The sequence below is a fragment of the Borostomias antarcticus genome (assembly GCF_949987555.1).
Source record: "Borostomias antarcticus genome assembly, chromosome: 14".
NCBI lineage: Eukaryota > Metazoa > Chordata > Actinopteri > Stomiiformes > Stomiidae > Borostomias > Borostomias antarcticus.
This window is the reverse complement of record NC_140247.1, coordinates 19,000,738-19,013,123: the sequence shown is the minus strand read 5'-3', so window position 1 is coordinate 19,013,123 and position 12,386 is coordinate 19,000,738. Positions and strand designations below refer to the sequence as shown.

Genomic DNA, 12,386 nt, shown 5'->3' with positions numbered 1-12,386 from the left:
GCCATAGGTACCTCAAGGGGCGGTAAACCTCGGACACCGTGGTGGACAGCGGTGGTCAGGGAGACAGGATATCGAGGCGTAGTCATGCGGAGGTGGGTTTGCAGTTCGGTGAGCTGGGGATCGCGTCTCTGCTATTTGCAAATGATGCGGTCCTGATGGCATCATCTGCCTGCGACCTACAGCACTCTCTGGATAGGTTCGCAAATGAGTGTGAAGCGGCTGGGATGAGAATCAGCACTTCTAAGTCTGAGGCCATGGTTCTCAGCAGGAAACCGGTGGTCTGTCTGTTCTGAGTAGGAAATGAGTCCTTACCCCAAGTGAAGGAGTTCAAGTATCTGGGGGTCGTGTTCACGAGTGAGGGAACCATGGAGAGGGAGTTTGGCTGAAGAATCGGAACAGCTGGTGCGGTTCTGCAGTTGCTTTACCACACTGTTGTGACGAAAAGAGAGCTGAGCCAAAAGGCAAAGCTCTCGATCTACCGCTCTATCTGCGTCCCCACCCTCACCTATGGTCATGAAGGATGGGTCATGACCGAAAGAACGAGATCACGGATACAAGCGGCCGAAATAAGATTTCTCCGGAGGGTGGCTGGGGTCTCCCTGAGAGATCGGGTGAGAAGTTCAGTCATCCGGGAGAGACTCGGAGTAGAGCCGCTGTTCCTTTGCGTCGAAAGGAGCCAGTTGAGGTGGTTCGGGCATCTAGTGAGGATGCCTCCTGGGCGCCTCCCTAGGGAGGTGTTCCAGGTGTGTCTGGCTGGGAGGAGGCCGTGGGGTAGACCCAGGACTAGGTGGCGGGATTACATCTCCGCACTGGCCTGGGAGCGGCTAAAGATTCCCCAGGCAGAGCTGGTTGATGCTGCCAGGGAAAGGGATGTCTGGGGCCCCCTGCTGGAACTGCTGCCTCCGCGACCCGACCCCGGATAAATGGATGAAGATGGATGGATGGATGGATGGATAGTACTTAATATAATAGTAAAACTGAATAATAATAAGTTAGATTTTTTGCCTCTATTTCCAGCGCCTGTTCTGACTCAGAACCGCAAAACATGTTCTAGAGTAGAAAGAGAATTAAACTTGTTATGATGGGACAGAGAAATAGGCCTAAAGGAAAGAATGGAGATTATAATTTTGTGAGCGCAAACTTTTGTGACTCAGCAGCAAACCGTCAAAATGTTGGGTTGACAGAAAGAGTGTAATAGTTGTGAGTGTGAGTTGTATTGCAGAAACCAGGCTACAGCAGGTCCAGCCTGGCTTATGTGTGTGGCTGGCTGGTTTCCTATGTGCGTGGCTGGCTTGTTTCTTATGTGTGTGGCTGGCTTGTTTCTTATGTGCGTGGCTGGCTTGTTTCTAATGTGCGTGGCTGGCTGGTTTCCTATGTGCGTGGCTGGCTTGTTTCTAGGGTGCGTGGCTGGCTGGTTTCCTATGTGCGTGGCTGGCTGGTTTCTTATGTGCGTGGCTGGCTTGTTTCTTATGTGCGTGGCTGGCTTGTTTCTGTTCAGGACTGGTAGGACGGAAGCTAGTCACGCCACTGAAATAGCTGTCAATTGGAATGACATGAGATAATGTCTGATAAATAAAGATGGGTCTTGTCGCCTGGACACATCAGTTCCAATGCTTCCAATGCTAATCCAGCACAATAAGAGCAGGATAGCCAGTTAGCTCATGAGCTCACAACAACTAGCAGCAGCTTCCATAACATTAATGGTAGCGGTCAGTGGCTAAAGCAGTTACACTGATGATTCCTGTAACGTTAGCTATTTTGCTGCGATTAGTTCAACTTCTGTTTCTGGACAAAGATAAAGGATAAACCCAGGTAACACAAGGCTAGCAGACCTACAGTGGGTCCCCAATGGAAGAGCAGGCAGACCTCAGGCCGAATCCACTGGTGGGTTCCTGGCCATTTGCACATCGAATGGCAAGCGGACCTCTGCCGGATTATTAGCGCCAGGGACAGCAGTCCGCTATTAATCCAGTCAATGCAGTTTTTCAGCATGAGGTACAGTAGGCTACTCAATGCTGCAGGTTGGTTGAAGGAATAGGCAATTTACAGGACTATCCAACGTTCATTTGATATGAACCCAACGTTGGAATGGCCGGATTGCATTTACATACTGACTGGAGGATAAAGGAGAATGTTAAGCCTTCCGTTCTTTGACCGTTTTTCTATAATAATACACTGCTCTGAAAGTTCAGCGAGACAGAGAAACACATTGTGTGTGTGTGTGTGTGTGTGTGTGGGTAGCCTCTGTAAATACCAGGCTAACACTGATATGGAATCCTAAACCCTTCCCTTCTAAAAGTGTGTCTTCTCAATGTCAGCATCGTCCCCCTCCCCTTGGCGAGATGGAGACACACACACACACACACACACACACAGGAGCACTGCATCCTCACTGATCTCATTAATAATGCCTGAAACTATTTAAAAGAAAGAACATTGGTTAGGAAAGCCATTAAAAGGTCCCGGTCAGTGGCGTCCATCCCCCTCACCTTCTTGACCTCGTATTTGATGGCCAGTCTCACGCGGCTGAGGATGGGCCGGCCGTGGTCGCCGGGGGGCTCTTGGTCCACGTCGCCGTTCAAGATGGCCTCCACCTCCTCCGTGTCCCGGCACAGGTCCAACACGCCCACCACGAAGTCCTTACACTGCATGGACAACTTCCTGTAGTCGTTCTGAGGGAGGGGAGAGAAGAAGAGAGGAGGAGGAGGAAAGAGAGCATTACTGTAGGGAGGAGGGAATGGAGAGTGTATGTTAGGGGAGAAGGTAGGAAGAAGCAAGGCGGTTTAGGGAAGGGGGAAATACTTCATAATGTAGCAAGGAGTTTAACCTGAGGTACCAGACAGAACTGTCAACTCGCTACACTCCGCTGAGAACTTCAGGCTGACGTTGCTTCCACTCGAATCGATTTCCACGGGGGAGGGAGATTCAATTTGAACATAATTGCTGACGCATAGCCATGACAACCATGGACAACAAATGAGGAGAGGGGAAACATTAATGTAATTGTTCAAGGCTACTGTAACTAACAACTGCAATCAAAAATGCCCTCACTAAATGCAATTTAATATATTTTTATTCATAAATGCTTGTATTTACAACTGTTTGTTTTTAATTTGTACTAGATGTATTTTATTGTATGTATTGTATTTTATTTTACTGTATGTTTGTATGTTTGGGGACTGGCAAATTAGCTAATAGCTAAATCCGGCATATTTACATGTTTGTTGATATATAGAGCTCTCTGTGTGTGTAAACTTGTCCATTAATGTGCTTTGTCCCGACGAAATAAACAAATAAAGTAAACTAACGGGGGGTAGACTACTTTGTTACTTTGTTTCTACGACCAACTGCTATAGATCAACAAGTAATACGGGTGTGTGGCATTGGTCCCGCCCTTGGTGCTGATTGGGTAATCGTCAGAAACGCTGACGTTGCTCACTGGTCGATTATTTTTTACTCAGAGAAACAGGTGTTTCATGTAGAAACCAAGAATCCGTCGACTTTGGAGTGGGCGGAGTCAAATGTCTGGACCCAGGGTAGTAAGGGGTCAGAGGTGAGGAGAGAACCGAAGGAAAAGAGATGGGGAGAGACAGGAGGGATGGAGAGAGAGAAAGAGAGAGGAGAAGAGGGGCGATAGTGAGAAGAGGTATGAGGAGAAAACGAGAGAAAGAGAGAGGGAAAGGTAGAGAGCTGAGGAGAGGAAGGAGGAGGAAGAAGGAGAGAGGAAGACAGGAGAGGAGACGGAAGGGTGGAGATCAAGAGGGGAAAGAGCTGAGAAGAGGGGAAGAGAGGAAGGGAAGACAATAGAGCTTAGAGGAGAGATGAGAAGAAAGGAGAAGAGAAGACAGGAGATGAGATGAGGAGAGAATAGGAGAGGATAAGAGAGGAGAGGAGAGGAGATGAGAGGAGAAGAGAGGAGAGGAGGAGAGAAGAGAGGAGAAGAGAGGAGAAGAGAGGAGAGAAGTAGAGAGGAGAAGAGTAGAAGAAAGGATAGGACGGGAGAGAAAAGAGGAGAAAAGGGAGGAGAATAGAGGAGAAAAGAGAGGAGAGGATTGCTGCAGGGTGTAGCTCAGTGGTGTAACAGCTTGGTTAGGCGAGTCATTGGAAGCTCAGGTGCAGCACAGAAGCCAATTTCACAGCTCTCAGCTCTGGCTTCTCCATCCTTCTTCTAGCATCCTGCTAGCGCGATAACTTCAGGTTCAAGCCTCGTTTATCCGTATCACCAAGGTGGATCACTTAAGTGGTAACCTATGCTGCCGAGCTAACCTGCTCCGGGGCAGGTTAAGTTCCAGATTACGGATCAAAACGTATGAAGCACTGCCCGCTGACCGATCAATTCACTTGGGAAATGGCATTGGATGTTAAGATCCCATATGCAATGTCAGTGTGCGAACCCCTCTTTGGCTTTCCTTTTTGACAGGCTGAAATACCTTCTTTTCATAGGCTAGCCTACTTCTCCACCTCGAGTTTCACTTTTTCCATCTTTATATTTTTTATCTTAACCTCAAGCTGTAAACTTCCCTTGTGTAGAACATCACATTGTCTGCTCCAACCTGAAACTAAGAAAATAAATTATAGCCTACACTTGCTTTATTTCAACATTCCTTCCAAGGTTCACAGGATTGCAACTAAATATATCTAAAAGAATAAGATATAGGCATAGGCTACAATTGCTTTACACGGCATAAAACGATATGGCCCAATTATAGTGATATATATATAGTGCTCATGAGGATATTGATAAAACACATTCACACCATAGGCAATATTTTGTCTTATCTTTCCTTCCTGCCTTTGACAGCAGCGACTGTGTTGGGCCTGGATAATATAGTTCATATTTCTATAATATTGCTCCTCTTGTTTAAAATGCAGTGGACGGAGTTTGTTTATGTGTGTTTGCCATCCACGCGGTTTGCCTTGTCCATGGCTGTGTCCAAACACACGTACTATGGTTGCGGTTGGACATTTCGTGCAAATACCTCCCCTTTTACTGTGAATGTGCTCGTGGTGGGTGGGTATGGTGCGTTCGTTTGTGGTCGGAGGTGGCAAGTCGCAAGTGGCAAAATACCTACCTCCGACCTGTGTGCATTCGAGCTATAGCGAATGATACGATGATGATATGATATGATATTGACATCAGCCGGCAACTGGAGGCTGAGAAACATATCCGAATTTGCGATGAGGAAGTGCGAGTTCATGCAGCGTTTTATTTAATCATTCCTAGTAGCAAGTCGCAATTTGCCACCTCCCAGTTATAAACAAACGCACCATTAGATTTAACGAGTTGATAGCCACCGTCCTGGTAGCGTTTATCTGTGTTTTGCGCCTGTTTGGCTCACTCAAGCGAGCTAGCGAAAGGTGTCCAGTTGGGTGTTGACAGTACAGGGCTGATTGTGTATTCACCGCCTTCCCTGGAACTTTCTGTACAACTTACAGTAGCATACACTTTTCACCTTTCTCTCTCTCATCTCTCTCTCTACCTCCCTCTCTCTATCTCTCTTTCAGCCTCTGTCTTCCCATCCTCTTTCTTTCTTTTCTATGAGAGCATTTTTCTATTGTACCTTGTTTGTTTATCTCTTTTTATAATGTCAAAGCACTTTGAATTGCTTTTGTGTATGAAAGGTGCAATATAAATAAAAGTTGATTTGATTTTCTTTCTTTCTTTCTTTCCTTCCTTCACCCTCTCTCTCCTCCCTCTTTCTCTCTCTCCCTGTCTGTCTCCCTCTCTCTTTCTCTCCACACCACGCCCAGGAGGACTCTCTGATTCCTCCATCATGGGGTGCGTTCCTTTGAGAGAGAGAGAGTTCTCACTCGGCTGGGTTACCATGAGTCCCTTCTGAATGCAAAGTGCTGTAAAAAGGGTTCACAGAGTGCACCGATCAGAATAATTCAACTGTAATGCCCAAATTGCCACAATTCTAATTGTTTGAAATTGCCTTTTAATTATTTGAAAATCCCCACATTTATTTTTGCGGGTGAATTACCACAAAGCCATTAGGAGCACAAAGGTCTCATTGACAGCCTTGTGCATATAACCAGGGGCAACCCGTATTTAACAACAAATAAACAAAACAAACGTAAATCATCACCTGTGACATCGTCGATGCGGGTCAAAGTGACACAGAGCGACGGCGAGGTCAGGTCGTGGAGCGCCGGAGACAAGTCAATTATCTGTTCATGCCCGGAAACGCTGTTGCCATGGTTGTAGATGCCTCATGAGACTGTCCATATTTCTCTTCACAGATCAGTCTAGCCATGCACTAGTTTGTGCTGTAGGTAGTCAGTGGATGACGATCAAAATGATTAGCGGGCGATTGGATCCACCCATGGGCTTGACTATGGGGCGGCTGTAGCTCAGTTGGTACAGTAGAGTGGGTCGTTCAATGATTGAAGGGTCAGTGGTTCGAATCCCAGCCCTGACTGTCCACATGTCGAAGTATCCTTGAGCAAGACACCTAACCCCAAATTGCTCCCAATGAGCAGGTTAGCACCTTGCATGGCAGCTGCCGCCATTGATGTATGGGTGAATGAGAGGCCATTGTAAAGCGCATTGAGTGCCGCTAAGATGGAAAAGCACTATATAAGTGCAGTCCATTTACCATTTACTAGATTTACCAGCCAAACCTCCAAACTCCATTTGCTGTTCCTTCAATTAAGTTATGCCCTCCAGTTCTGATACGAGTGCTACTTTGCATCCCTCAAGGGCACCGCTGTCGTTATGGTTTTTGTCCTCAACAGAGCTGGATGCTGATTGGACAGGCCAAAACTGGAGGCGAGCCCAAATGGATTCCTCTTAAGCGTGGCCAGACTGAGGCCGTGTGTCCACCTGCTGCTCTTATGTGTGTGTGTGTGTGGGGGGGGGGGGTGGGGGGGCAATTCCAGAGTCTGGGCTGCTCTAATGTGTGTGTGTGTGTGTGTGTGTGTGTGGGGGGGGGGGCTATTCCAGAGTCTGGGCTGCTCTAATGTGTGTGTGTGTGTGTGTGTGTGTGTGGGGGGGGGGGCTATTCCAGAGTCTGGGCTGCTCTAATGTGTGTGTGTGTGTGTGTGGGGGGGGGCTATTCCAGAGTCTGGGCTGCTCTAATGTGTGTGTGTGTGTGTGTGTGTGTGTGGGGGGGGGGGCTATTCCAGAGTCTGGGCTGCTCTAATGTGTGTGTGTGTGTGTGTGGGGGGGGGCTATTCCAGAGTCTGGGCTGCTCTAATGTGGGGGGGCTATTCCAGAGTCTGGGCTGTTCTAATGTGGGGGGGGGGTGGGGGGGGTTTATTCCAGAGTCTGGGCTGCTCTAATGTGGGGGGGGGGGGGTGGGGGGGGTTTATTCCAGAGTCTGGGGGCTGCTATAGCGAAGGCCCTGTCCCCTCTGGTCTTGAGCCCAGACCTGGGCACCTCCAGCAGCAGTTGGTCGGCTGACCGTAGCGCTCTGGAAGGGGTGTGGTGACGCAGGAGTTGGGTCAGATACATAGGGGCCAGTCCATGGAGTGATTTGTAGATGGTGAGCAGGAGTTTAAAATCTATGCGGTAGTGAATGGGGAACCAGTGGACCCCTCACAAGGAAAGGAGACATGTTCAGACTTAAGATGCACAGGAAGAGGGCATATTACCGGTTTTTAGCTTAGCTCGGTGAGAGAGAAAGAAGAGGGAGGAGGGGGGGTGGAGAGAGAGAGAGCGGACGGGAGGAGAGAGAGGGGGAGAGGGAGAGAGAGACAGATGAGTGGTGATGACTGAGTAATGATGATGATGATCGGTCTTAATGAAAGTCCCTCAGGTAAACCTGATCTCATTAACATGTCTGGGGGAAAAGCAGACAGACGCTGTGCGCGCGTGCGTACATCCACACACACGCACACAAACATAAACACACACACACACACACACACACACACACACACATCCTTCACTCCCCCTGCTTCTATACCTCCATCACACTCCATCCATCACACCCCTGTTTCTATACCTCCATCACCCTCCATCCTTCACTCTCCTGCTTCTTTACCTCCATCACACTCCATCCTTCACTCTCCTGCTTCTTTACCTCCATCACACTCCATCCTCCACTCCCCTGCTTCTATACCTCCATCACACTCCATCCTCCACTCCCCCTCCCTCTCCCCAGAAACATGAGAGGCTTCGTTTGTTCCATCACGGTTACATTACAGTAGATTACAGAGTGTGTGGGTGCGGCAACTGGCTTATCAACATGTGTGTGTGTGTGTGTGTGTGTGTGTGTGTGTGTGTAGCAGTAATAGTCTCTCAGCTCTTATAGACCATGAGCAGAGCCAGATCAAACGGCGCCATTAGAGATGAATTCAGCAGCAAATCCTCACTGACAGATACACAACCTCCACTCCTCTCATCCCGTCATCACTCCTCCACTCATCTCCTCCTCCTCTCCGTCTCTTTCCTCTCTCCTCCACTCCTTTCTTTTTCCTCCTCTTTCTTCTCACGTCTCCGTTCCCATACATTCCCCTCTTCTCTGTCCTCTGCCACTAGCGAAGGTAACAAGGTTTTAACCAAGCGAGGGTTTAACCGTCTCAACATCATCCCGATCCCAAAGCCTGGTGACCTAATAAGCAGACTATCCTCCTCGGCTCAGCTCCTGTCAAAACCTCTAACAGGGTGATCCTCCACCGCCTTCTGCCTGCGCTAGATCCCCCCGCTGAGACGTCGGCAGAGCGGCTTTGAAGAGAGGCGTCCCACCATGGTCGAGCAGATCCTCGCTCTGGCAGGAGGACCATCGAGGCAGTGCGGAACAGAAACATCTCAGTTGCCATGACCTTCATTGACTTCGAGAAGGCCTTCGATACGGTCCACCACACCATAGGCAAACTCATCTGCATTGTGAGGGCATATGGCATTCATAAGCTAGCGCAAGCTACAGTATCAGCAGGTCATACAATCACACTCGAGCCAAGGTCAGCGAGGCCAGCTAAACTACAAAGGAGAAAGCAAGATGAAAACCAAGGTCTTGGCCTACAACACCGATGACACAGTCGTGAGCACCAGAAGGGAGAGACCCTCACAGTGGAGGAAGACTTCAAGTGCCTCGGTCCCTGGATCTCATCCTCCCTATAAGGGTCTCAAGACCAGAAGGACAACCGCCTGGAAGGTGCTGCACAGGGGCGGACTGGCCATTGGGAGCACCGGGAATTTTCCCGGTGGCCTGGCGCGCCAACTGGCCTGGCCCGCGGTGAATGGCCTGCCCCCCCGTCAACAAATCGCGCAGCACCCCCCCCGCCCCCCGTCAACAAGTCACGCAGCACCCCCCTCCCGTCAACAAAACAAAACTGAAGGTGTTCCATCTCACCGCGTCGGCTCGGCTCGTGGCCTGACTGGGGCTACATTTCTCGGCAGGAAATATTCACCCAATCCGGCCCTGGTGCTGCACATCTGAGCTCAGCAGGAAGATCAAACATAACCTCTTCATCTCGACTGTTAAATCTGTCCTGCTGTGTGGGGTAGAAACATGGACACTCATCGCTGCCCAGGTGAAATGGCTGGATGGGTGTGGCCCAGGACGTCTGGTGGATGAACACATGAACAATGTTGACCTCTACTCTGGTCTACCACTGGTGAACACGTGAACAATGTTGACCTCTACTCTGGTCTACCACTGGTGAACACGTGAACAATGTTGACCTCTACTCTGGTCTACCGCTGATTTACACAAGTTTACACACGTATGTGCTGCAACTAAATAGTTATATGCTAAATATTTAAAAAAGCCTTTCCAGATGAACAAGAATCTTACTTTATGGCGAATTATATGTCAGAACGCCAAACTAACACCTCGGTGAGTTTCTTGTCTTTAAAATTGAGAGTTTAACATGTTTTTTGAAAGATTTTTCACAGTGCCCACCCACATCCATTGTATGACCAAAACGGTGGTAGAGCAATTATCAGACTTACTCAAAAGTGCTAGTTTTGTCAACTTTTTGATCTGAACTATTGTATATGATCATAAGTGACCTTAAAACAGGGCTAAACATGATTTTCCACTTTACTACTCCTTTAATTTATCAGACATTATTTCATGTCATTTCAATTCACAGCTATTTCAGTGGCATAACTAGCTTCCGTCCTACCAGTCCTGAACAGAAACAAGCCAGCCATGCACATAAGCCAGGCTGGACTTGGCCAACGGAAGGGAGCATGTGTTTATGGGTATTTGAACATTTCACAGCGCTGACAGCTGGTGTCAGACACTTGGCCTGTGAGAAGGTGAGTTGAGTCGAATGTGAAGTGTGATGTTTACACAGGTGTAACTTTTCAGTGTGTGTGTGTGTGTGTGTGTGTGTCCCTGTGTTTGTGGAGTGTCTTTGAGTGCATAAGTGTGAGTGTGTTCGTGACCATGAAGTGTCCTTGAGCAAGTGTGTGTGTGTGTGTGTGCACGTGTGTGTGTGTGTGTGTGTGTGTGTGTGTGTGTGTGTGTGTGTGTGTGTGTGTGTGTGCGAGTGTGTGTGTGGAGCCCCATCTCACCTTAAACTCCGTCTCTATGTTGGCCAGCCTCGCCAGTTCGTTGCTGAGCTCCAGTGCGGTCAGCACGGGGTCCTCGCTGGACAGCGACAGGTACGCGGCGCTCGCCAGGCCCTTGTAGGCGTTCATCCTGGAGCGCGAGTGGCTGAACGAGTCCCGCCTCTGCTTCTCCGCGCACTCCAGGCACTTGCAGAAGTAGTCGTGCGGCTTCTCGATGCGAGCGCCCTTGGTCAGCAGGATGTGGACGATCTCGTACTCCTGGCAGTGGGCCGCCAGGATGACGGGCGTCACGTCATGCGAGAAGCGCGTTCCGTCCTCGTCGTACGCGTAGAAGTCGTCGTCCCGCAGCTCCTGCTCCAGGGGGCTGAGTGTCAGCCGCTGCCCCCCGCCGATCGCCGGGTGCCCCAGTATCGCCTCCACGATGCGGACGTACCCCTTGGAGATGGCCAACAGCAGCCCGTCACCCATCCTGGCCAGCCCCTCCTTCTTCAACAGCAGCTCGGTGACTTCCAGGTGCTCGTTCGCCACCGCCAGCTGCAAAGCATTCTGGCCCATGTAGTCCACGCAGTTGAAGTTGAGGGTCTCGGACTCCTCCAGCATCTTGCGGACCACGGGGATGTTGCCGTACTCTGCGGCGTCCAGGAAGCGCTCCTCCTCGGCCGTCAGCGCCGTGCCGCGCTCGTTGAACATGTAGGCGGGGCCCCGCACGGCCTGGCGACGCCCCTTCTCGCGCAGCGTGGTGTGACGGCGATGCATGGCTCCAGTGCTGAAGAGAGAGAGAACAGGGGGGAGAGGGAGAGCAGAGGAAGGAGAGGGAGAGAGTGGGAAGAGAGGGAAGAAGAGGGGAGAGGAGGAAGAGAGAGTAAGGGGGAATTAGTAGTAAGAAATGTTATTTATAAAGCGCCATTCGAAACGAAAGTAACAAAGTGTTGTAACATATGGAAACATTAAAAACATGGATGGGATAGAAAAGTTCCATCCATCCATCCATCCATCTTCATCCGCTTATCTGGGGTCGGGTCGCGGAGGCAGCAGTTCCAGCAGGGGGCCCCAGACATCCCTTTCCCTGGCAGCATCAACCAGCTCTGCCTGGGGAATCTTTAGCCGCTCCCAGGCCAGTGCGGAGATGTAATCCCGCCACCTAGTCCTGGGTCTACCCCACGGCCTCCTCCCAGCCAGACACACCTGGAACACCTCCCTAGGGAGGCGCCCAGGAGGCATCCTCACTAGATGCCCAAACCACCTCAACTGGCTCCTTTCGACGCAAAGGAACAGCGGCTCTACTCCGAGTCTCTCCCGGATGACTGAACTTCTCACCCGATCTCTCAGGGAGACCCCAGCCACCCTCCGGAGAAATCTTATTTCGGCCGCTTGTATCCGTGATCTCGTTCTTTCGGTCATGACCCATCCTTCATGACCATAGTTGAGGGTGGGGACGAAGATAGAGCGGTAGATCGAGAGCTTTGCCTTTTGGCTCAGCTCTCTTTTCGTCACAACAGTGCGGTAAAGCGACTGCAGAACCGCACCAGCTGCTCCGATTCTCCGGCTAAGCTCCCTCTCCATGGTTCCGTCACTCACGAACAAGACCCCCAGATACTTGAACTCCTTCACTTGGGGTAAGGACTCATTTCCTACTCGGAGCGGACAGACCACCGGTTTCCTGCTGAGAACCATGGCCTCAGACTTAGAAGTGCTTATTCTCATCCCAGCCGCTTCACACTCGGTTGCGAACCTCCTTTCCAGCACCTTGGAGTACACTTTCCCTGGGAGGCTGAGTAATGTGATGCTTCTATAATTGGCACACACCCTCTGGTCCCCTTTTTTAAATATTGGGACCACCACCCCAGTCTGCCACTCCTTTGGCACTGACCAGGACTTCCACGCAATGTTAAAGAGCCGTGTCAACCAAGACAGCCCC

The 12,386-nt window shown here is 50.1% G+C and overlaps 1 protein-coding gene across 3 annotated transcripts in view; it reads right to left on the bottom strand.

The window, feature by feature from the left end:
• The window catches only part of LOC311317909 (short transient receptor potential channel 7), a gene marked incomplete at both ends in the record, with an annotated part of 55,868 nt that extends 44,644 nt beyond the window's left edge, over positions 1 to 11,224 (bottom strand). For all 3 annotated transcript variants that reach the window (XM_084449056.1, XM_084449057.1, XM_084449058.1), the window contains 2 exons: positions 2,490 to 2,672; positions 10,472 to 11,224. In XM_084449056.1, coding sequence (XP_084305182.1) covers positions 2,490 to 2,672; positions 10,472 to 11,224 — 936 coding nt within the window. The remainder of the gene's footprint in view (positions 1 to 2,489; positions 2,673 to 10,471) is intronic.
• Between the last annotated feature and the right edge of the window lie 1,162 nt (positions 11,225 to 12,386).